This window comes from Xiphias gladius, chromosome 19 (assembly GCF_016859285.1).
Source record: "Xiphias gladius isolate SHS-SW01 ecotype Sanya breed wild chromosome 19, ASM1685928v1, whole genome shotgun sequence".
Classification (NCBI taxonomy): Eukaryota; Metazoa; Chordata; class Actinopteri; order Istiophoriformes; family Xiphiidae; genus Xiphias; species Xiphias gladius.
This window is the reverse complement of record NC_053418.1, coordinates 22,610,089-22,635,858: the sequence shown is the minus strand read 5'-3', so window position 1 is coordinate 22,635,858 and position 25,770 is coordinate 22,610,089. Positions and strand designations below refer to the sequence as shown.

The 25,770-nt window shown below is 40.4% G+C and overlaps 1 protein-coding gene across 6 annotated transcripts in view; it reads left to right on the top strand.

Moving 5' to 3' along the window:
• cabin1 (calcineurin binding protein 1) overlaps nucleotides 1-25,770 on the top strand; it is a 40,562-nt gene that overhangs the window by 7,246 nt on the left and 7,546 nt on the right. For 3 of the 6 annotated variants that reach the window (XM_040155339.1, XM_040155336.1, XM_040155340.1), the window contains exons 20-35: nucleotides 202-363; nucleotides 1,371-1,577; nucleotides 1,763-1,908; nucleotides 2,109-2,370; nucleotides 2,603-2,773; nucleotides 5,610-5,699; nucleotides 5,865-6,025; nucleotides 6,122-6,333; nucleotides 8,914-8,979; nucleotides 9,760-9,939; nucleotides 10,558-10,952; nucleotides 12,120-12,233; nucleotides 21,801-21,964; nucleotides 22,060-22,156; nucleotides 22,269-22,952; nucleotides 25,624-25,698. In XM_040155339.1, coding sequence (XP_040011273.1) covers nucleotides 202-363; nucleotides 1,371-1,577; nucleotides 1,763-1,908; nucleotides 2,109-2,370; nucleotides 2,603-2,773; nucleotides 5,610-5,699; nucleotides 5,865-6,025; nucleotides 6,122-6,333; nucleotides 8,914-8,979; nucleotides 9,760-9,939; nucleotides 10,558-10,952; nucleotides 12,120-12,233; nucleotides 21,801-21,964; nucleotides 22,060-22,156; nucleotides 22,269-22,952; nucleotides 25,624-25,698 — 3,186 coding nt within the window. The remainder of the gene's footprint in view (nucleotides 1-201; nucleotides 364-1,370; nucleotides 1,578-1,762; nucleotides 1,909-2,108; nucleotides 2,371-2,602; nucleotides 2,774-5,609; nucleotides 5,700-5,864; nucleotides 6,026-6,121; nucleotides 6,334-8,913; nucleotides 8,980-9,759; nucleotides 9,940-10,557; nucleotides 10,953-12,119; nucleotides 12,234-21,800; nucleotides 21,965-22,059; nucleotides 22,157-22,268; nucleotides 22,953-25,623; nucleotides 25,699-25,770) is intronic. The other 3 variants (XM_040155338.1, XM_040155341.1, XM_040155337.1) reach the window with 3 other exon arrangements.

The window sequence follows — 25,770 nt, the reverse complement described above, 5'->3', positions numbered from 1 at the left end:
TATTCTGATCAAGGTGATTTTTGAATGCACAGCTTCAATAAATGCATTTTTAATTTGAGAAGAAATGGAAAGACTATGATAATCATTCTATCTGCTATGCATTTTTTCTCTTTAATATTTACATAAAGCAACTGTAGACCTGAAAATTGTAAGGACCATTTGAACAGTTTGACAGAGATTCATTCTTACGTTCTGCTGCAGGTTCAAGTTTTGGAAAAAGAGTTTACAGCCTCTTCCAGCAATGACTCTCATCCCTTCAAAGAGGAGTTGGAGATGGCATTGGAACAGTGCTTCTTCTGTCTATATGCCTACCCCAGTAAGAAGAGCAAGGCCCGCTACCTTGAGGACCACTCATCTCCACAGGTCAAACACTCAAATGCCTCTGGAAAGTTTGTCTTGTCGTGTCTTTAATTTAGTTTAATATAATTTGTTGCATGAATTTGAAGTTACTCTGCCAATCAGAAGTTAATCAATTTAATTACATAGTACAAAGGTCAAGCTCAGCTAAGCTTGCTTGGCCTATTTTTAACCAGTATGTTATTTAATTGAAAATGTAAAACTAAAAACTCCAAATGCAGCTGAGCTGGTATTTAGATGATAGCCAGTGTTTGAACAGGAGCAGACTGTCGATGACGCAAACAAGTGCCCTCACTGAACCTAACAACACAGAGTGTAAAGGCTGCTTTATCCATTAATGATGTTTTGTCTGCTTGCAAGGTACACACGTCTGGTGTCATTAAAATAAATTGAGGCTGTGAAAATAGCATTGATGGCCTAATAGCATTAATTTACAGAGTGAGGGAAGTGAACACATTAAAATAAGCCACAAACAACATTCCCACAAAATTCTGCTCTGCAGTACTTCACTCTCTCTCTTTTATTTAGTATTTGGCACTGTCCTCTGTTGTTACCTTTTGGAGCCTTCTCTTTTCTGCTAAGACGCTCCCGAGTTACACAAAATCTTTTATTTAATCTTTCATTTGTTCACTTTAAGAGCTATCTTGACAGCAGGGATCCTTTGAATAGCTTGATTTTAATTGAAATTTAAAAAATAAAAATTAGAGACAGTTTCTTAACACTGACAATATCCCAGGAATCTAACCACCAGAAAGCCTTGTGGCTACAGCCCAAGGCTCCCTCTATTTTTGTAATGCATGCGTCCAGCCGCCAGGTGGGTGTCATTCCCACAGTTGTCTTTCATTACATTTAGATGACTGGCATTCTGACTGTAATTATGCATTACCACAGTGCAAGAGAAGATTCCTCAGGAGATGTCGGCACCACTAATTTGCTCTTGCGCTGTGTATTACAATCTAACACGATGCACTATGACACTCATGTTTCCTGTGGAATAAATCCGTGTTTTGCAGGTTGAGCTGCTGTGGAATGATGCCCTCTTCATGTTCCAGTATTTCAAACCAAAGTCACTGCCCGAGTTTGACAGCTATAAGACAAGCACAGTGTCTGCGGAGTTGGCTAATCTGCTGAGGAGGTTTGCCGGCATCGCCCCCTCAAGTGACACTCCCATCCTCACCATGGATGAAGTGGCAGCCTACATTGAGGGGATGACAGAAAAGGTCAGTCAAAGGGCCCACACTGAATGTGAGGAGCAACAATGAGTCAGACATGCTAAACAGTTTCTTCATTTCCATGTTGCTTTTTAAGTCTTGCTTTGCCTTTATGTAACCCTTAACTTCATTTGCAAGTTTGAACTGAGAATCATGACTATTAAAGAAATGTTGAATTTTTTTTATTTCTTAAGGCCCCATGCCTTCCTGAAGGAAGTGCTCCTGCACCTCCAATCATTACCGAGATCTACTACCTGCTGGCTGATTACCATTTTAAGAACAAGGAGCAGTCTAAAGCCATCAAGTTCTATATGCATGACATCTGTGTGTGGCCCAACAGGTAGGTCATTTAGCGATACTAGTGTCAATGCTTGTGCACATCAAACAAAATCTTTTTTTAAAATTAATTTTTGTAGGTAAAATTTAATTCTATGAAATGAATATTAGCAACAAAATGTGCATGTGTAGGGTTTGTTCTTTTTATTTCCCAATAATACATTGAGTGCAGTGACTTTACTAGAAGTGTTTATCTCTCCTCAGGTTTGACTCCTGGGCGGGTATGGCTTTAGCTAGGGCCAGCCGTATCCAGGACAAGCTCAACTCCAATGAGCTGAAAAGTGACGTTCCTATATGGAAACACTCCCAGGCAGTGCTTAACTGCTTTAAGAGGGCCCTGGAGATAGACAGCTCCAACCTGTCTCTATGGATCGAGTATGGAACCATATCATATGCCCTGCATTCGTTTGCATCACGGCAGCTCAAGCAGTGGAGCAATGAGCTCCCCCCAGAGGTGGTTAAACAGGTGAGGCACATGTTAACATGAGCTAAGTTATCTTGTGGCTCATCTGTATTCCCTGTCAGTTTATGTTAACTCTGCTCTTATGTCAGAATTTCCATGTGTGAGCTAAACAGATGTCACATCCTGTCACTTTTGCTTGTTATGTATGTGAATATGTTGTAGAGTAAATTGATCTGTCACCTTCAGCTAAATTAATCATGAAGGCTCCACTGCGCGCGCGTATATGTTGTTTCAGATGGAAGAAAGGAGAGACTCCATGTTGGAGACAGCGTTCCAGTGCTTCCAGGGGGCTTCCCGTTGTGAGGGTGACAGTGATGAAGAAGAGTGGCTCATTCACTACATGCTGGGGAAAATAGCAGAGAAACGCAAACAGCCTCCAGTTGAATATCTGCAGCTTTACAAAAAGGTAAACCGCTGTGGAGACTTCAGGCTACACATTTATCCAAGGAATTCAGTCGGTAATTTATGTTTAATACCGAACTTTGGTGTTTTATGAGTGTTAACTTTGGCTACTGTTTTTGATTTAGTTTTAGTCTTAGGCCAAAGATATACTTGCTTTTAATTATGCATTTGCGTGTGGATGAAGGCTGCCTCGCGTATCCTGCGTCCGTTTGGAGTGTTAAATGTGCATGTCCTCAGAAATTAACACTACGCGACCACAAGATGCAATATGCACATGAACAGTAGGGGCAGTGTAGGGGCAGACAAGGTAGGGACGGCGGCGGCAACAACACTGACAAGCTTGTAGCTCGCTGACAAGACTTGGAAGCTGCTGCCTGTTGTTAGACAGTGGAGGGTGGCGGAAAGCCGCTCTGCTGAACTGACAGGCTCATTGTGTGTGTTGTGGTGTATAATTAGTGGGCTAATCCGATGGCGCAAAATCATCAAACGTCCTGGTGGACATTTGAAAATACCTGTGGCGTTCCTTATCACCAATTTCTTGCATTAGAAGAATGAGAGAAACACACTCGCCATTGTCACAACGTGCTTCATTTAGGGGCCATTACGTACCACCTACAATGGCGCCGCTGTCCCTTTTTTTTTTTTTTTTTTTTTTTTCCTGAGATCTCAGAATTGTCAAATTAGTAACTTCCTCAAGTGTTGCCATGTTTATTGTTTACAGCATGCAAATCCAGTAGCTCTGTGCGGCCTGGGGTCTCAGGTGTGCCTTCCTAGAGGTATCCCCCAGTAACGTGTAGTTAATAGGCAAGTATGCGAACAATTACGCTCACAACGTAGTCGGTTGTCTACATGAACGCGTGGTTAAAAAACAAGCCTTAGTCTTTTGACAAAAATGTGTATTAGCAGTAGTCAAATTTTGGTCATTTGACTTATTTTACTTTTAGTCAACAAGAACTAAAAACATTTTAGTCTAGTTTTCGTCAGTGACATGTTAGTCTAATTTTCGTCATACATTATTAATTTTTTTGTGTTCAATGCATTTTGAGGCTACATTTGTCACAATATTTGTGCATAGTTACCATGGTTACAAGTGTCTCTCACAAGGTGTCCATGTCACTCTGCTCTGTAGTAGTACAGACTGACTCACCTCTGTCAATCCAGTTATCTTTTCCAAACTCTGTCTTTTTAACAGAACCGCTCGCCCTAATCTAATCTAGTACAGTTGTTCCTGCTAACCTAGCATTACTACAGCTTCTTGCGCTGTTCACTGCAGAGCTGTGAGTCATTCAGAAGCTGGATTCACTCACTTGTTCACTAAAATACTGCTCATTTTCCACATTTAGTTTGAGAGGAGACGCTATATTGTCGGATAACATCAATATGATTTAGATGGACCGCCGACATTAATCCTGGAAATTACCTCCTCCTCCTGATAGCAACACTAGAAAGAGCCGACTGAAAGTAACCTTAATGTTCCTCCACATCCACAGCAACTGATAGTTACATTGGCTTACCTTTTTATAAATGTTGTGCTGCCTGCATGTTTTCCAATTCTCAGTGTATTGTTAATGCATTTAGTCCATAAATCTGTTTATTCCAAGGACAGGTAATGTCAGATAACATTACTGACAGACGCATAACTTTAATAATAGTAGTGCAACAGGTTAAGTGGCTAAATCATCTTCTGAACAGTGGAGGAAACTGTTTTACCAATCAAGAGATATAGTGCGTGCTCCCACAGATGCATGCATGTTGTTGACTAAGATCTTGCATTAAAACTTGTCAATTTGTCCGTCTTTCACATTATTGTTTAGTTTTTATTCGTTGAGGAAAAATGTAATACATTTGGTCATAGTTCTCGTTTTCATAGGTCACCTTTTTATTGAGTTTTAGTTTTGTTTTTGTTGTGAAAAATAAGTCGGCAACAAATATTTTTTATCATAGTTTTCATTAACGAAATTCACACTGGTGTTGAGGTGTTCATTTACTCTGGCAGCAGATAAAATGTGTCAGTTTCTAATTCAAAAATTAAAGTGTGTTGACTAGAACCTGTGTTAAAGGATATCTCCAGTTATTTCAACTTTGGCTTTAATTTTATTGTTTCCACCATCCACAAGTGCTGCTTTCTCCCAGGGCAAATACAGAAATTCAGGGTTGAAGTGTATAAGGTGATTTTCAACACATCTCTAACACAATACATATAATGTTATTTGACCTTCACGCTGTGTCTGTGATTTTCAGATTAATCAATTTCCAGAAGGTTGAAGTCTTGATTAAACAGGGAGTGCATATGCTCTCTGCACACCATAGTTTTTAATTATCTGGAAATTTTCCCCAATAAAGCCAGATAATCTCTCAGTACTTCAGTTTGATGAACAAAAATCTATAAAACCCAGTGAAGTAGATGAAGAAAATTTGAATATATTTGTCATGATGAAAACCAGGGACATAATAACCTCAGTTGAAAGTATTTGGAATAATCCTTAAATTGTTTGCAGACATTTTTCTTGCTCTCCCTGGAGTTGTCTCATAATCCGCCTACAAAAACAAAGATCCCTGCCCTTCCAACCTCGCAAGAGGTTTTTTTTCCGAATGAGTACACAAAATATGGAATTAGTCACATCTCTGTTGTTTTGATTAGATCAGTGGAGGCAGATTTAACCTGTATGAAACAACAGTGTCATGGAGGTCAGTAGATGATGATGGGGGCAGTGTGAACATACATTGCTGTCTTCTACTCCTTATCGCATTGCCTTTGTCCATTTTACTGGTTTAGGAGTTAATTTATATTGCCAGATGATTGTGTTGAGTCGTTGACTCCCTGCTCTTTGCATTTATAGGCAGCACACTTTCTGCATGAAGAAGCTGCCAGGTACCCCCGGAAAATCCACTACCACAATCCTCCTGACCTGGCCATGGAGGCCCTGGAGGTAAACTACCTGTGGCTGGTAGCTCAAATAATACCTAGTTGCTAGATGTCTAGTCACATTAATGCAGTGTTATGTAAGAAAACTGTCCGAAAGCATTCACAATTAAAGCCATTTTCCACATACCTGTGGACCATTAAACTTCTTTTTATAACTTCTTTCTTCTAGTTGCATTTTCGTTTGAGTGCCACCATCCTAAAACTACTAGAGGCTATTGAGCCTGATCTGGAACATGAGCTCTTGTTTAATTTGCTGGTTGAGGCAGCTACAGGGCCATTTGCGAGGGGTGAAGAGAAGAGTATGCCAAGCATGCCAAGGTCCCATGAAAAGTAAGCTTGATGAATATAAACTGGAAAGAGTTATGAAAAAGCATTTGATTTTATGGCCGAACATTCATTCTCGACATTGTTCTTGATTCATTGCAGGGAGAAACCCCCCTCCATGATGGATGAAGACTTTAATTGCTCGTCAGTTTGCATAGGGAACGTCCTCAGCTCCTCCCTCCCATCAGTTGCCACCCCAGGTCTGACATCCCCTCCTTACGTGGCCACGCCGTTTGACCACGATTACGCCAAACGCAAAACACTTCGACGGCAGCAGTGGCAGCAGCAGCGGCATGAGGAGCAGCAGGCTGATGGTACAGTCCCAGTCCTAGACACTGTCTCTGGGGTTGGGCTCTTTGACCTTTCTGCACTGGGACAGGAAGCCCACTGGGGAGTGCTCAGATTGCTAATCACCATGCTTAATGGCTTCGGTTTCAGTTACAATGATCCCCATGCACTGGGTGATTGGGATGTGGTGAAATGGGCAATATGGCTACTGATTATTTGACTGATTTACTATGCCTTACAAAACAGCAGTGTTGAAACAAATAGATTTGAAGATTGAGTTTTGCAAAATATTATGGCCTGTGTGTGTGTGTGTGTGTGTGTGTGTGTGTGTGTGTGTGTGTGTGTGTGTGTGTGTGTGTGTGTGTTTGTGTGTTTGTGTGTGTGTGTGTGTGTGTGTGTGTGTGTGTTTGTTTGTTTGTTTGTTTGTTTGTTTGTTTGTTTGTGTGTGTTTGCTTGTGCGTGCGTGTGTGTGTGTGTGTGCCTGCGTGCATGTGCGCACACTGGAATAACGTCCATTTGTAGTCGCTGCTTTGTTGCTGGTCTTATTTTCTTCCCTTACCAATTATCTTACCTCTCCTAATATGTTACAGTTGTTACTTTGCTGAAACTTCCTTAAGCTTATAACCTCATGGAGACATCTGTGCAGTATTGCAGACGTGTGTTTTTTAGCCTTAATCAGCTGCTTTTGATTGGTACCACACCAAAAAAAAAGCTGCATATTCTCAATGATCCTGATTGTTGCTCATTTAGATCACGTTCTCCAGCAATAGACCCCTGAGTAGGGCATAAGAAAAGATAACGCAGATACAGAGCAAACCAACAAGCCGCACATATAATATACTACAGACAGCATGATGAATCTCAGCATTTACATTGTGACAGTAGGCAGTCTTCCGAAGTTCAGTGTTTACCCATAGGGTATCAATTATTGACTGAAAAGACCACATTAGAATTATCTGAAAGCAAATTCTGACAATTTGGGGATTTTATTATACAGATAAAGATACTAGTTTCATGTGTTCAGAACAGTTGGGGTATTCTACATGACAGTTCTGATAAACAGGAATGTTTTCAGTGTTATACAACCCAGAAGAAGAAAATTGTGTATTTTTCTCATGGTAGATATGAAAATATAAAAAATAGTGTTTTTAAAAAACAGACTTAACATAACTGTGCGCAGTAATGTGCTGGATGTACATGATTGCTTTCAGTAATGTACATCCAGTACGTTGTGTACAATGAACATTACAGCTGACCTTTTTTGTTCATGCACATTTACAATCTTTTATATAATCTCTTATACTTGCAGTCATAAATGTCTTTGTTTGAATTTCTGAGAAGACACTTAAGTATGCCTGACAAAGTTTTAGTTGTGTTTTATTGTGTCACCAAGATGTCAGAATTAACCAAAAAACAGTCTTCACATACTTGGCAGCCTGGATTTAAATTTCAGGGATTGGAGTCAACATTTTCATTAGCTGTAACTCTGTGCAGGGTATTGTGAAACAGAAGCCATAATGCTGTTTGGAGAAAACAGTCCTGGCCATTCTTTCCATATGACAAAAACAGTGACATCTGTTCAACCACCCCATGTGTCATGTTTAGCTTGAATGTGCAAATAACGCAGCCATATTGCCCATGTTGCCAGTTTTGTCACCCTTTCCAGATTCCTTCCTACCTACCTACCTGCCTGCTACCTCTTTGCCTGCTTGCTTTTACCACCTGCTTTGCCATTTATATGCATGTAGTTCTAATGCGGCGAATGTCTTCACAACTGGACAAAGTCAGTCCTTTATCACAATCCACTAAATTGTCTGGTGTATCATGTGGTCGCATTTTATTTGAGTTTGGTGTGGGCTTAATTTGACAAAGTCAAACTCCCTGGAGATATTTCAAAATATCGCCTGTATCATGTGTTTGGTATTTTCCACTAATTGGATATAATTACCAATTATGGCCAATTAGTGAGAAAATGTCAAGTCAGGAAGAATGTTGCTGGCCTATTATTGCCATACAGCTCTGAGACCGAAGTCAGAAAATACCCCACCATGCACATGTTTGCTTGTAGGTGTCCAATCTCTCTGGCTTGAGTCCTGCTTAAAGCACATCAAGGTGGTAAGACTGTAGGGCCGGATTCAGACATGCATTTATCAAATCAGTATCAGGGAAAATGCTCCTTTTATGATCTCCTGTTCATCATCTACAACTTAAAAGTATTCTGTCTGAACTTTACCATGGATTTTCTCAATGCTTCTGCTCTGTTGACAGTAAAATACTAGCCAGGGTGATGATTTTTTTTTTTTCCAGTGATATGAACACAAAGTGTATTTGCCACATTGCTGAAGAAGCAGCTCTAGGTTGTATTCATTGATCATATCACAGAGTATGGTATTCATTTTCAGGCTTCAAAGGGAAATGTTGATCTTCAGAAAAAAATGCGTGTCTGAATCAGGTTCTACAGTTTCAAGGGAGTGGCAAAATCTGTACTCCTTTTGTAAAGAAAAGTAAATGATTTTTGAAGGTAATTGCAGATTATTTTTTAATAAATTTGGAGGTGCAGTTTTGCTTGATTATATTTTAAAACCAGCTCCCCATATCTTCAACAGCCTCACCAGAGTTTGACCATGATTACTGCCTGCCCAGGTCTCCAATGTGGCTGGCTTCCCTGAATGGTACTGATCTTCAAACCCACCAGACTCTTTAAGGGGCTATGTTTTTAATCCAAAATTAAGTGTATTCTAGTTGGAAGCACTGAATACACAGTATTCAGTTTACACAAATCTTACAGTACCAAAGTAACTTTGCTGTTAACTCATGATTGTGAATCTTCTGAAAAGTCCCATGTGTGATTTATTCTCTGAAATACCAAAAGCTTGTTGCCCTCTTGATTCTGTTATTTACAGTTCCCTTCCACGGACTATTTTTGCTGACGCTTCACAACATGGCAATTAAGAGGAAAGCTGGCAATTTGGTTTTGGACCACTTACAAAAACAAACAATATTGCTTTATGACAATGAGTCACTAGTAATGCCCTAATGAGGATTTGTGGCTCATGAACTATTTTTGTTTCATAATTATCTTTTATTTACTTACAGACACACACAAACTATAACGGAATTTTTGGCATTTAAAAACAAGTCACCAACCAACAGCTTGAAAAAGGCCTGCATAGCATGCTTTTAAAGTATGCAGTTACATATCCTGGATAATTGGTCAAAATTTACCGAGTACCTCAACTGGTATCTCAGCTTATTACAATGAAAGATTATCCCACCCATTCAATTGATTATCCCAGCTTAATCAATTTTTAAAAAGAGGCATGTGAACTCCACTTTTTGGCAAGAAAAGTATATGTGTATTTATCCATAATATGCTAGAGGCTAAAGTTATTTGTCTCTCTCTGCAGCCATGCAATTGGCGACATGACCCATGTTGCTTTTTGTTTTGGCAGAGCGCAGTCAGGACAGTGAGGTGGTGATGCTCTCTGATTCCAACTCCACCCAGGATGCCTTCACAGATCCCACCAGCTCACAAGACAGCAGCCACAAACCTGCCTCTGGGAAAGTCAGTTCATTATCATCAGAAAGTACAACCCCTGTGAAGGATGGGCAGCATGCATCTGAGGACACAGGTACATATGGATTCAAATAATGGAAAGTATCCTGGCTGTAGTTACCTTTACCATTACATTGTTAGTGCTAGATGTAATCAATCCATATGACAATATGCACAAAACTATTTAATTGTGCGTAAAATGAAATGATCAGAAGTTGTGTCTTGTTTACATGTTCCACATTAATCAATCAGAAAAACTGATCTAACATGAGCACTGAGTCCAAATCTCCATGACTTTTGTTAATGTAGACAGTTTAGATTCACAGAGATTACAATGGATTCCATCAGGAACCCAGTTTCACAGCAGAAAAAAGTACGTCTTAAAAGACTTTAAGACCAATTTCTAGATTCTCTTATCCACCCCATCTGTATGCTTGCTTATCTTTTAAAATGGATAAACGCACTGCTTCCGTTTCAGTTCCGCTCACATAATCTGCCTGAGCTTGCAACTGTACAAGTTGGCTTGTACACCTCCTGCTCCTCCACTGGTTGTCCAATCTGTCCTTAGTTCTCGTGTGTACTGTGTAATACACAAGCTCCAGATGCTGTACCGACAATTACTCTGATAAGTGATATGTGACTCAGTCTTTGTCTTTTTCAAGTCCTAAAAACTTAATTTTGAATCTAACTTCAGCATCACATGGAGAGCAAACTGGTATCCAGACTGAAGAGAAAGTTATCCAGGAAGTAGTAGAAGCTGTGGTGGTCACATTTCCTGAGGCTTCAGCCACCAAGGTCTCTGCGGACCCTTGTCCTCAACCTCTTCCTGTCCCTGCCACCCCTCCAAAGCCAGCCCCCTCTCAGCAGGCTGCTCCTCAGACCCCAGCCAGTGAGGGAAAGAGGAAGCCAGAACCCACCGCTGAGGTAATTGAGGTGCCCAAGGCCCTGCCCACAGAACGTGCCGACCAGAGGCGGATGCTTGTGGAAATGTGCGTCCGTGCTCTCTTCCTCTGCCTCAGCCGCTTCCCTCAGCACTACAAGAGTCTCTATCGCCTGGCCTTCTTCTACACAAACAGCAAATCGCATCAGGTCAGTCCAACCCAGTTAACTGATGGTGCTAGTCCACTCTCATTGCATTTCAAAGGTCAAGTCATCCATTAAACCCAAGCCATACATCTATAATCCGTATCCCCGGCTATTAATGGTGACTTTTACAAAAGATGAGTCTTACTGAAAATTCCCTACAATTTCCTCACATGGACCTTCCACGTTGACTGTTTCGGTGACGAGTATATCAGTGCTGTGATGGCCATTTTGTATTTCTTTCTTGGATTTTCTTGCGGGCCTATGAGCTTTGCAGTGATACATGAGTTGCTGAAACAGCCTGTGTTTGCTATATGGCTCTGTGGGCAGAGGTGTGTGTGGGTGGTAGCACAGTGCTCTCTCAGCCAGTTTGGCACAGAGAGGTTGCGTTGAGCTTTACTGTGGTGGCATCCTTCTGTCAGCACTCTGTAGTGTCTTCTCAATGTGTAAAAAGGCTAAAGAAATCTTTAATATTTTTGTATATTCTATATTATATTGTATTAGGAGTCACAAGCACTAAAGTTAATAAGTTCAGGAAAGATAATTTCCTTGAGACTCAATTAAATGTAGAATAACTTTTGATTGAGGCTTACACAGTTAGTTAGGTTTCCCTCAGTTTTTGCCTCCAGCCTGGATGAAAGCGAATACGACCTTGCGGTGACTTGATGACACAGTCACTTGATGTTATCCTGTTGACATGGGTTGCTTCCTCACAACCTGACACATCCAGTCTTAAAAGCTTCTGTGTCCCTTTTGTTCTCAGGACAACTGCTCCACTCAGATTGACTGGCTATCTTTATCCCCCCAAGATGGAAGGAGAAGGAGCCTGTAATTTCATGCTATAGACTAGTGGGATTGTGAAAGATAACATGGAATTGCGTTAGCTTGCTATCTTTTTAGACAAGGCACTGGTGTAGTAACAGATTTGTGAGTCATCATGCTGTGAAAAGAGGTCTGCCTTTTCCTGATTGCAAATGAGCATTATTTTTCTGTTTGTTTGTTTACCAGAAATTAAATACTGCATGCTATCATTTATCATTTCTCTCCATCTATTCTGATGAAGGAGGGATATCCCCTTTGTTTTCTCATTAGGAATTCTGTTGTGTTATGTATATAAAATGCAAATAAAATGTATGTGAATTTTTTCATTTATTTATTTATTTGCTGACACAGAACCTACAGTGGGCCCGAGATGTGTTGCTAGGAAGCAGTATCCCATGGCAACAGCTGAAGCACATGCCAGCACAAGGACTTTTCTGTGAAAGAAACAAGACAAACCTGTTCAATGTAAGTCAAAGTTCCCCATGCCTTTTTTTTTTTTTTTCCCCCACTCTCCATATACCACATATTGTTTATTAAATTTTGATGACATCTGTCATCACTGGATTTATAGACATTCCCTTATAGTAACTCCTAAAATTGTTAAGATCTCATTAACGTTTGTTACATAAGACAGAAGTAACAGAAAACATTTCACTTGACTGACTTGTGTGTCCTGTGTGAGTACTGTGTGAACAAATTGGCATGGTGATGTAAATTCAGGCACAGCTGAATGAATGTAGTTAAAATTGCTACATGAAATCAGATAAATTAATGCATCATCGTTAACAACATTCCAAACTGTAATGACAGTGCAGTACCTTTAAAGGCACAGGCAAATAAAGAGGAAAAACTCTGTGGCTATAAATAAATCATAATTTATTTGCTTTAATCTCAGGTCTGTAGTTCAGAAAGATACCAAAAAATATACACTGTTCCAGCACCTCCTAGCTGTAGTGGTTCCTGTGTGTCTGGGAATACCTTGGATTTCTTTGTTTTCTGTCACCAAATACTTGAATATCAACTTTAAAGGGCATGCAGATGCAGGGTCAGGTCAAATCTAAGGTTACTTGATGGACTATAGAGTAGCTATCACAAGGCTGTGATATTCTTAACATACAGGAAGTGTTACCATAAGTACTCTTTTATTAAACAGAAAAGACTTTGCGGCTGATGTACATCGACCACTAACCTGCATAACAGTCAGTTTTCTGAGTACTGGTTTCAGGTCAAGACATGCATTAGCGAGTTACTCTAGAAGCAAAATTATCACCTGGGCAACGTTAAGGTTGCTGGGTAAATGTTTTCATGCTGAAGTCATTCACTTCTTGGTCTACCATATCTTTTTAAATTATTTGTCACCTCTGGCTGCCTATCCAATACACAGATGTAAGATCATTTCTTTCATTCATCCATTCATTCATTTAAAACCTCAGATGATGCATCGAGGGAGGACCCTCATTTTCAAGGGTGCCGAAGTACAGACATGCAATCAATGCAGAGGCAACTAAAATCAAATAACAATAATTTATTGTTATTTGTGGGGGGGTTGTACATAGCTTCATAAATAAATAAGAATAAATACTGATCCCTCCTCACTAATAGAGCAGGCAGGCCAGTTTTTAGGTACAGTAAGCAATTTCACACCTAGTAGAGGATTTGGAAGTAATGTGATATCAACCTGATTTTTTTTTTTTTTTTTTTTTTTTCTTATTGCAAACATACAGAATACTTGTCATACAATAATGTTACTCTCTTTCAAATACTGATGTGTGTGTGGTGTTATGATCTTGAAGCCTGACTTACTATATAATCGTACATACCCCATGGGAGAAGTTAATGCCGACTCCCAGAGGAAGAACAAATGATCTGTCTGCATTTTTGCTGTGAGTGAATGATTGGCATACTACAGTTAGGTTTACGCTTTCCACACATATTATTCACATAATTCAGTTGGATGCACAAAAAAGTTTTCTTAAATATGGATCACTAGATGCAAGAGCTGCTATAAATGGAATCACACAGTGTGGGATTGTTACAAGGCCTCTATTGGATTCTAGTGGAGGAGATTACTGTCTGAATCTGTCATCTGTATTGCCTCTCAGGTTATTTACCTCTTTCCACTTGAAGAAGATATTTATGTCTTTTCAGTGTGTGCAGAAATTGACTTACTTTTTAATTTGTTCCTTGTATGATCTGTCAAAGCCTAAATGCTCTCACTTTTGTTACAGAGCAGATCATACAAGCAAATTGTCAAATCAAGTCAGCACCTCATATCAGTCAGTTGTAAGGGCATATTTTGGTGGTGCACATTATTTTGGACATGTAGGCTGTCGAGTCAAATGCTGACTCCAGAAGGCTTCTGATAACAGACTTTAGAAGCGATGTGGGCCAGGTCTGAGCTGGAGGAGAGCTCTGCAGCGCTCTGGCTCCCACTGGGTTCTCGCAGAGCCCCTTCTGGAGGCAAACCTGCCACCCTGGCATACCAACTGTTGGAGCTTTACGGTTCCCTGCAAAACCTGCATAAGACAATGTAAATCTTTTTTAAAATTTATCAAACATGCCTGTTTTCCCAGAGTCTATGTTTTCGGGGCAGTTATAGCATTATTACATTATATTATTATTATTTTACCCCTTCACGTTGTCAGCTTCCTGAGAGCAACAGTGGATAAGATTTTGGATAAGATTTCTGATTTAAAACCAAAAAACCCTTCTAACCTGTATTCTTTAGGCAAGTCATTCTCAACCAACAGCTGCATTTGAAACTGACTAATCATTCACTGTCAGTGTTTGATAAATATTTTGTGTTTGAGTCATTTCTTCAGTGACCACATGAGTACACAAGAGCTGCCACAAATTGACACAGTGGGTTGATCATATCAAACATATGGCACGACGCATGGCACCTTGATGTCAAGGAGACTTGACTGTAAGCTGAGTACGCACCTCGCTGTGCCTGTTGGTGAATACTGAGTTCCCTAATGTAGGTCATGATGTCCTACTTTTTCTTCTTGCTTTGGCTGAGTTACATTAACTGGGACCTGCAATAAGTAACCTATATACTGCTGTTTATAAATGATCCAGATGAGGCCTTGTTGCATAATTTATTTATTGTGTTATTAAAGTAAAATCTTAATTATGTAGATTTAAGTGATGTTGATATTTTCAGTCACAGAAGTGGGACAAATAATTAATATTCATTTGCCACCCCCCATCGACGTATTTGCATGGTATTATCAGACAATTACTGCTTCTGTTTTTGAAATCAGTCTTGATCCTGTAAGGGTCAACTGTGCCGAAATTGTTCAGAAACGTTACCTGCCTGCTGACTCAGCTAATAACTTGGCTACTAAATTCAGTAAGGCTGTTACATATAATATGTCGTCCTGTGATGACATGTTAACCGCCTTTAGTCACGATAATAAACTAGTTTTAGATGATATTGCTTCTGTTAAAATCAAAGTGTTGTTTCATAAAAGTAAAAGTCCTCGGCTAACGGATGAATTGATAAGGAGCAAGAAAAGGGACAGCAGAAGGGCTGAGCCTAAATGGCGTACAACCCAGCTTCGAGAACATATTGAAATTTACAAAAATGTATTAATTAGTTATAATTCAGAAATTAGAAAAACTAGTTCAGAGTTTTAACTATTCCACTTTTTTACTTGATCCCATCCCCATCTCCTTTTTTAAAAGTATTTTTAACTGTTTATGTAAGGATATTTTAACCATTGTAAACACCTCTTTCCAATCTGGTATTTTTGCTAGTTCACTCAAATCTTCAATAGTCAAACCATTTTCAAAGAAGCCCACTCTAGACCCATCTGTTATTAGTAACTACAGACTAATCTCTAACCTCGCATCCTAAGCAAAATCATTGAAAAAAGTCGTCTACAAGCAATTAGTTGACCACCTGGCAACGAACAAAGTATAGGATCTCTACCAATCTGACTTTCGCCCCAACCATATTACAGAAACAGCCTTGGTCAAGGTTATTAATGACTTCAGCATAAATCGTGACAATGGTAGAGTTTCAATTTTAGTATTATTGGATCTAAGTGCCACATTTGACACTGACGATTATATAATTTAATGCAGTGACTTGAATCTGGTTCAGCACTGGACTGGTTTTTATCATAGCTCAAAGGGTGAGATTTTAGTATTTGTCTTGGGAATTTTAGTTCCAAAAAACATTTATCTTGTGTGGTGTTCCCCAGGGCTCAATTTTAAGTCCATTATTTTTTAATTTGTACTCTGGGCCAGGTTATTAAGAAACGCAATGTGTCTTACCATAATTATGCTGAAGACACACAATTATATATTTCCCTGTCCCAATGATCTGAGCCCTATTGACACATTATTAGAATGTAGCAAGCATATTGATAACTGGTCTCTAGTAATTTTTTACAGTTAAACAGTGACAAGATGGAAATCCTGGTTATCGGTGCAAACACTGACAGGAAACAGACAGGAAATGTCTTTTAAATTGACATTGTCACAACTGTTTCTAGAAAGTTCCATACAGGCTAGAAACAATGGTGTGATCCTGGACGCTGACCTCACGTTCAAGTGCCACATTAACAGCATAGTTAAAGCCAGATTTTATTATTTAAGAAATATCGCCATGGCAAGGAGCTTTTTATCCTAGGAAGACCCTGAAAAACTCATGCTTTTATCTATCAGTCGGCTAGACTACTGTAACACGCTGCTCACAGGAATATCCAAAAACTTCTCAATTGTTTGCTGCTACTCCAGGATGGAAATGCCAGAGTTTTAACTAGAAAAAGGACATTCGACCATATAACTTGAGGTCCTTACCCTGGCTTCCAATAAATTTTAGAATTGAATTTAAATTTTTAATGCTTGTTTTTAAGGCCCTGTATGGTCTGGCACCCCGACATGCTTGTGAGCTATGAACCAGCTAGACCACACAGGTCATCTGGAACAGGCTATCTCGTTATTCCCCGGGTCTCCACGAAAACTAGGGAAACTGCCTTTAGCTTTCATGCTCCAAGCCACTGCAACATGCTACCAGATCATATTAGGTGTGCTGCAATGCTATTGTCTTTTAAAATTAAACTGAAAACATTCCTTTTTAGCTGTGCCAGTCAGTAGTCTGGTTTGCTGGTCTTAATTATCATTTTATTTTATTTTTACTCCTTTAATTGGTTTCAACGTTTGTGTCTTATTATTTTTATTGGCCAACTATCGGTTTTAATTGTATTATTTATGTGTTTGTAGATAATGTTAAGATAAAACATTAGACATAAGTTATGCAATTATAACATAGTGTTTGTGGCTACAATTCTGTGGTATTATTACTGATACATTGATATCTGTATTGTGATACTGATGTAGAAGTGTTTCCTCCTTGTATTGGAGACATGTGGACTGCTTTGCCAGTTTGGCTATTTGACGTTTTAAATGATGACATGTACGTTTATCATCCAGTGTGCATATTAAGAAGGATCCGACTCTTACTACTTTGCTTACTGCTTTGTTCTTGTAATAAAGCCCTCAATTATGCGATAAATAAATCCAGCATATATCTGCTTTTTGAAGAATTACTTTGCTATTTTAGGGCTATATCTTCCTCTCAGATTACACAGATGAGGTAGCATAGCCCTTGCAAACTATTTTAAATTGCAAAGTGACGTGTTGTCATAAAGTCAACATTGTGGGCAAATTATTGTAGTGGAATTATAGACACAATTTCTTTGTAACAATATCAAGGCTGAATCTAATGTTATTGGTTATAATGCTGCCATAATGCCAGGCCCTCTAGCTGCTCAGGGCTTCTTGAGTGATCGTGAGGAGTCCCCGTGTGTTCACTTAGGCACGGTGTTACCTCTTCTTGCCACCCCCTCAACCCAACACAACACAGCGGACACACCTACACTTGCTTACATATCCTTCCACCGACTTGCACGTTCAATCTCAACGATGCTGAGAAAATGGATGTCCTTGTTGCTATATTTCAGACAAACGTAAATCCAACCTGGTATTTTAACTTTTCAGAGCACATGTTTTAAACTGATATTGTCTATTTAGAACCAGCTTTCATTTTTGATTCGACTGCTTGAATGCAACTTTGCCCCAGCATCTTGTTACATTAGGCTAGGATAGTGTTCTGGGTAACTGTTAAACTTGCATTACTTGCCATGGTTTGATGTATGACTCAAACATTTGTGTGTTCAGCTGTGCAGTTTGCTGTAGGTGGAGCTCCACTCAGAAGAACCTTTTTTTCTTCTTAGGGGAGGAGTATTGGCCCAATGACTACATTTTGTATGAGTTGATATTTTGATTTGCATGTTGGAGGGTTAACCCTGCCTGCCAGTTTGTTTTCCATTGCCTTCTTCTACTCTGTGTTCGGTTGAGCTTGTTTTTTTTCCCTCACTCAAACAACAGGAAACAGAAAAAACAAGGTGTGTTTGCTTAGTATGTTTATGGTGACCAGCTGGAGAGACACGACCAGAGTTGAAAGAGAGGAAAGGAAGAAGGTGAGGCCTGTTGTCAGTATACTGGTGGCTGTTCTTCAGCCTATGTTTTCTCTGATTAATGGGGCCTTTATTTATACAAACCTGTCTTTTTTTTTTTTTTTTTTTTTTTTTTTTTTTTTCCCCCTCACGTTTTTTTTGGCTCTTTTCCAGTATTGGTGTTCCATCCTCTTGATGCATCCCACTACATTTATGTTATTGCACTGAGTTCATTTTCCAGCCAGTTTATGTTCTCTTGTTCTTTTCCTGTTGCTCAGTCTTCAGGGTGATCACACTCTTCCCCTCCCCCTGGCTTTTATTCGCTCTGCTCATCTCCTCTCTCTGTTGCACTCGTTCTGTTTCCTCATTACTCTCTCTCTCACTCCTCTGTTTGTGTGTGTATTGTCTGGGTGTGCACTAATGGGCGGGAGTTTCTCTGCTTACCTCCGATTGGCTGGCAGAGACTTACGAGGATTGGCTGTATGCTGTGTATAGTGCAAGAGGAGGGAGGGAGAGAACTCCAGAAAGCTGGGGTCAGGGGAGAGCGGAGATAGAGTGCGTGGGTGTTTTTGTTTTGAGATGGCAGTGTTTGAAATCAAGAGAGAAACAAGTCAGCTTGTCTGTCAGTGGCATACTGAGCTTATAGGCCCTGACTTCAGTGCTGTTTCTCCTCTTGCCAAGGCAGCTGCCATACTCCTCTTCTTCTTCTTCTTCTTCTTCTGTTCTTATCCTGCCGTGTGCAGCTGTGCTTCCCTCTTCTCCTCTCCTACTGCTCACGCTGCCCTAGCACCCAAATGCAGCCCGGCCCTTGCTCTCAGAGCGTGAACCTCTTTCAGGGTGGAGGCGCTGCTAGGGCTGCTGGTTCTGCTACTTCCAGTAGGAAACAGTCCAAAAGAATACTAACACAAGTGCCGTGGAGTAGCTTTCTTTGGTGATGGTGAGTCGCTTTCTCTCTTTCCAAGTACTTTTACAAAATTGAGCACAAGTTTGTGTTAATTCTTGTGTGAGCAGAGTTCCTGTGTCATTTTGTGAGAGTTAGTGTTATACTTAGACTGGGGTCTGTTTCAATCAGGGACGCTCCTGTAAAATGGTACAGAACTGCAAAAGAAAATGTCCTTAAATAGTCCTTCTGAGGGTCTTAATTCTAGCTCTGATGTCTGTATGTCAGGTACACAGATGTAGAGAAGAATGTAGAAAGATGTAAAATTACACCACCCACTTGCCAGATGCTGGTAGCATTAGCAGGTAACCAGCCTTCTTGGATGGTTTATCTAGAGTTGTAGCTACCGGAAAAATGCAGTAGTGACTGCTGGTTGCTACAAGACATATTAACACACATTTTGCGGAACTTTCCTGCAGTTAATATTTTGGGCCTTTGCCTTTCCTGTCACCGATGGCATGTTAAGACATGAGTAGACGAAGTAAATAAGACAACAGGTTAAGGGTTTTAAAGGTGCAAACAACAGCCAGCAAGTTGTTTTAGTACACAAGGAAGTAGAGGGACAATCAGTATGTAGTCCCTGCTCTTTATCGTCTTTTTTTTTTTCCTTTTGTCATGCTGCAACTTTATGTTGCTGTTTGTAATAGTTGAATAAGTGACTGATTAATATTACTTTATGATGTGGCATGTCCACTGCCTAATTTTTCTCCTCATCTTCTACAAACAAAGAAATCCTGATAAACCTGAAAATAGTTTGTGAAAAGATCAGATATCTTTTGTACCAAGGGATTCTCTAGTCATGCATTTATCGTGTTCATCCCTTGTATGCTATGCATCTTAATCTCTGTCTGATTCTTGCATGATGTATTGGCTATGTCAGTGCCAAAACTGTTGCTCCAGATATCAAGCAGTGATCATATTTTCTCTCATTTAAAAAAAAAAAAAAAAAAAAAAAAAAAAAGGATGCTTAAAATCATTGCAGTTAAAGTCTTACAAATCTGCTTTAGCTGTTGTACCACAGCATAATCTGTGTAAAGCCATGGCTCTACTTCCCCTAAACAGATTTGCTGTGGTTGGATGTTTTTCTGATGAAGAACAACTCTCCTCCATTAGAGATGTCTTTCTAAGTGAGCAGAGCCGACGCCTCCATCATACTTGTCCCGCTCCTGTTTGAGGCTTTTGGTAATCTGTGCATTGAGAGGTTGAAACCATTCCAAGCTCTGCCTGATTGCATCATAAAATAATAAATATTCTCATTTTCATACAGGCATTGGAGCCATGCACTTGTTCTTCAGAACCACTGGCTGTGAATTAAGAACATAAAAATCTAAATAATTAATAACAATCTGAGCATATTTATTTCTAAAATTAATCTTAAAACATGCCAGTAAACAAAAAAATTAGTAGCCCTAATGAACTAAGAATGAAAACTGCATTCTTGATTAAGGATTTTTCAAGGGAGGCTTGAAATTTCAGATGAGGCATGGGTTTTCTGGGGCCATTTTAGATGGCCATTTTTGACACTTTCTCAGTGAGCAGGCTATAAGTCCGTCCTCAGGAATGTGTTTTGTTTTGGTTTGGTTTGTTTTGCCTTCCTTTCCTGCTTGGTTCCTCTCCAGTGGCTTTGAAAATGCCATCTGATAATCTGGAGCAGTCGAGGAGCATCAGCCTCCCCAGTGCCTTCAGCAGCTGATAGAGCCATCTCATTTGTTTTGTTCTGTCCTGATATGCTCATCTTTGTTTTGTCTCACACACATTTTCAGAGGCTGTAGCTGTACTCTGTGCCATGTGCTTTATGACTGTACACAGCCTAGGCCACCATCTGCACTTGCTTTAGTAGCTTCAGAGTGCAGAACCTGGCCTCGCTTCACATGCTGAGAGGACATGTGCTCACTGAAAAGGTGGACTTGTCCATCAAAAAACACCTCATCACACTTTCTGCAGAGGGGGACTGTGTTTGTTGGCAGCCAGTCTGCTGGTCTGTTGCATTGCTTAGACAGAGCTGAACACTAATGAGGCTGCCTGTCATGTGTGCCCAGAGAGAAGGCCCCCCGCCCAAATCCTTCCCTCCCCACCTCCAGCATGGCCAGCCGGTTCGCAAGAGCTCTCCTTTAGCCTCTCCATCCCCTCATTAGGGTTTTCTTCTTTGAATTCCATGTTTTTAACTCACATTAATTCCTCTTGATTTCTCCTCTACTTTCTTTCCTTTCAGTTTTTCCATGTCTCCTTGTCAATTGTTTCTGTGTGTCATACACTCCATAGGCCATTGAAAACCTGGTGTAGCAGCTGAGAGCCAAAAAAACTTTCAGAAATTCACAAATTAGCCTGTTGGCTCATTGATGTCCAGTCAAACAGAAAAGCAGTTACATGTAGTAAGCTACTCCTAGAAACCATTTGGCATCCTTGCCCAATTTTGAATAATATTTTGTATCTGAATAATGTTTTGGAATCAACTTCCTTTTAAACTTAAAATCGAAGCCACACCCAAAGGTGTCTCTGTGCCATGTTCCAGTGGCAGTTTGTTGAAAACACATTTTGCCTTTTTGTTTGTTGCATGGTCTGATTTAACTCCTGACTCGCTTTTTTTTTTTTTTTTTTTTTTTCCTTTCCTTGTCCCTCCAGGGCATCTGGCGTATTCCAGTAGACGAGATTGATCGCCCAGGAAGTTTTGCATCTCATATGAACCGATCCATTGTGCTCTTGCTGGAGGTGCTGTCTCAGCTTAAGGATCACGATACTCTCCTGAAAGTCTCTTTCATGCTGCAGAGAACCCCTGACCAGGGAAAGTAAGGACTAAGTTTGTATGATACTGCTGTTTCTGTTATGTGTTATGAATTTGTTCCATGACTTCTCTCTTTGCTTCGTTTTCTCTTCCATGAAGAAAGTATTTACGAGATGTTGATCGCCAGGTTTTGGCCAAGAGAGCATTTTTCCTAACTGTAAAAGTCCTGGAGGACAATCTGAACAGTCTCACTGGGGTAAGAAAGCACAACTCACTGTTCACACATACTAAGAGCTGAGAGCTGTTCAGTCTTTTAGATGTCTGGCATGCACCCATTTCATGTTTTGACAGGTTCTGTTCTCTTTCAGGTGTCTGAGCAGCTTCTCAAAGCGCCTGCACCCTGCATGGGGGAGATGACCACAACAGACACATCCAGCAGGCCCAGTTCAGAGGACAGCAAGCATGTACTGCCTAAGAGACCTGGGCTCACAGAGGGAGCCAGTGCCACTGACACAGGGCCTAGGGAAGCCTCACAGGCACAACTCACCCCACCACTGCCATCCACAGATAAAGGGAGTAAGGCTCAGGAGAGCTGCCCTGGGAAGGTGGAGACTGCTGGGAGTGAGGAACACAAAGCAGGGCCAGAGGAACCGATGGAGCTAGACACTGGCCCCTGGAGGAGGCCCTCTACCACCACAGATTCTCAGGGCAACCAAACGGAGGTTGAGACCTCCCTGAGTGCTGTGGAGCCTCATCAGAAAGTACCTGACAGCAGCCGGACACCAGAGCTGTCTCTGGAGGAGCTAAGTATCAGTTCAAGGCAGCAGCAGCCACAAGCCTCAGCACCCAAGGTCCCTCTGGCAGCCAGTGGGTCTGATCAGGGATTACTACGAAGGCCAAACAGAAAAAGGAAGCTTCTAGAGGATGTGGAGTCTGGAAAAACCCTACTGCTTGATGCCTACAGGGTGTGGCAGCAAGGGCAGAAAGTCATGACCTACGACCTGGGACGCATTGAGAAGATCATGTCAGAGACTTACATGCTCATAAAACAGGTATACCTCCACCACACCAGATCCCTGTTTTGTACACACAGAGATAACATTATTGTTGCAAGTATATGTGCTGCTATAATTTTTTGTTATTTTGCAAAGTCATGCATGCTTGATATGAGCTCTCCTAAAATAAATTCTGCTTGGGAAACCCCTCCTCTAACTGAATTAGCAACACAACACCCACTTTAGCATAGGGACTTTCCCTCTTTCACTTTTCAAACACTGCGACATACCAGCTCAAAAAGTGTGGTTGTGCTTTGACTCTCAGTAACCCAAATTCAACCTCTGTCACTCGTTTTTCTGCTGTTACTTGTGAAACGAGTTGCAGACCCTAATGACGACTTTATTTATGTCACATGTAGTTGGGGAGCTGCAGTGGATCAGTCAGTGTTGATTGTTTTCAATTGAACTTGTAAAATTGATGCATCTAATCACTGCACTCCCTCAATTTATGAATTGCAGTTATTGGCCATGAACTTGAATTTAAAAGCATGTGCTGAATCATTTTCTAGTGTGTATGTCAGCCAGTTTTTGCTCCCATACAAAGACTATTGAATGGTGAAAGACCTAACCTAATGTAATGGCAGTAGAGCTGGTGCCAAAAAGTAAAATTATGCCATTACAGAGACAAACATCTGCTTGTATTATAAGATTATTGAAAAAACTTAGGGCTTCTGTCTATTAAGCATGTGTATTGTTACAATTTTTATCGATTTTATGACTGCCCATAGTAAATAGTAGAAGCAGGGAACAGGCTGCTATCTGTTTAACTATGCCTATTATTTGAAATTTGAAAATCCTTGTTAACCTTCTCCTGCATAGGAAGTGTCAAAGAAGCAAGACATTTCTTTGTATCTCTCCAGAGCAAATGTTCCTCAGTTGTTAAAAGTTAGTCATACATCAGTGCTTTTTATTGCACCGATGTTGTAGTTGCACAGCAGCCCACATTAGCTTATATAGCCTTATTGAACTGAAGATCAATGCTGGGCCTACAGAAGTTGCCATGTCATTGGCTGTGTAATGCCAGAGAGCTGTAGATGGAGTGGGAGGGCAGTGGGCCTAGGAAAGTAGAGGAGGAGACAGAAGAAATCTGAGGAGATAGCCCAGCTTCAGCAGCTTTTGGTTGTTGTTTTTTTTTTTTTTTTAAGTTGCTTGGGTTACAGCTTATATTTTTTCTCTTATGTGCTTATTAAGAGACAGCAAAGAGAATATTTTCCCAGAAACACCCTTAGACAGAGTAACCAAAACCAGACACAACATGTTCCCTATAACCAAATGAGTTATGCAGTTATTATGCCTGGACATTTTCCAGAAACATTTTCTGAGTGTGCACCTACTGGCACAAACAGCAGATGCTTTGTGGTTTTATGTCTGCTGCATTGCACAGCTGCACATAAGTTGTACTTTAAATCTGTACCTTGCATCATTTTCATTCTTGATTGTATTTTTGTCAGTACTTCTGCATATTTCAGTCAAATAATTTTCTTTAGTTATGCTCTGTGTTAAGGTGGTAAGATTCAAAGAGCAACTAAATCATGTGTTGTAGACAGACAGAACATTTCCTGCCATCAGAGTATTTCAACTTGACAAGTAAAGCATAAATGCTGCTCAGTTTTGCCCTTAAAGAAGCTCAGCTACGTATCATCATGACAGCAGTCCTTCCACATTTTACAGCCCAGAGCATGGCCTCAGAATGTGTTCAAATGACAGCTTTCGAGAGTTATCGAACACTGTAGATGACAGCATAGTAGTTCCTCAATCTCTGAAAAACCACATCGGTCCTCCAAACCATCTCTAAGGCTCCACCGCCTCCAGTCTGATACAGAGTCAGTCAGATACATTGCTTTTTTTGGAATAAGAAGAAAATCAAAGTGTGTTAAAAGGTCATTTAAGTCTCAAAATCAAAATACTATTGAATACAGTATTTGCTATCACATTAAGTGAGTGGATCTATTTTTGAGAAACGTGATGAGATGTCTTGGTGAAATTTGCCTCATTCTAATAGTATTCATTATGTGACATTGAGAAGTTGTCACTGGCAAGTCTGTGTGGTTTGAAAGGGAACATTTGCAGCGAGCTAAAATTAATTGAAAGCAGAGGGCTGTCCTCTGTAATGCACTGAAGCTTGACTCAGTCCATTTAACAATTGGTATAATTTGAAAACTAGAAGGGGGCTGCTGTAAAATCCCTGCCTTTGGGGGTCCCTGAACCGCTGCTGTTATGCTCCCTCCCGGGCTGCGGGAGGGAGCATAACAGCTGTGTGAATAAGATTACTGCTAAGTGAACAATGTTGTGCTGTAGCTGAAGCTCACCAACTCCCACACACCCACTCACTGAACTTAGTCTTAATGTGAGTCCTTCTTTACTGGTGCTATGATCAGAGGCAGACGCTCAGAGGAAAATCCTAGTGGCTCTCATACAGAATCAGAAAAAATTGTTTTTGGTTTGGCATTAGTGTGGAGACACAACATGGTATATACACAGGACAGGCCACTTCAGAAATATGTGATGAATTTGCAACTGCACACCCACTGCTCCAGTGTTGATTGAGAAAGTTTTACTGAATAGGAAGAGATGTGCGAAAAGATTTGCCACTGTGGAATATAACCACTAGCGTATGAAGATATATGGCTCTGCCCTAATGTCCTTGTTCTGATGGTTCTCCCTTCAGGTGGATGAGGATGTAGCTCTGGACCAAGCTGTGAAGTTCTGCCAGATACAGTTGGCCACTTCTGCCCAAAGACAGGTAAAACAATGTAACTCAGCATGCTCTTCTGCCATCTTTCTGCTGCCTTTACAATTCCTTTCCCTCCTGTGC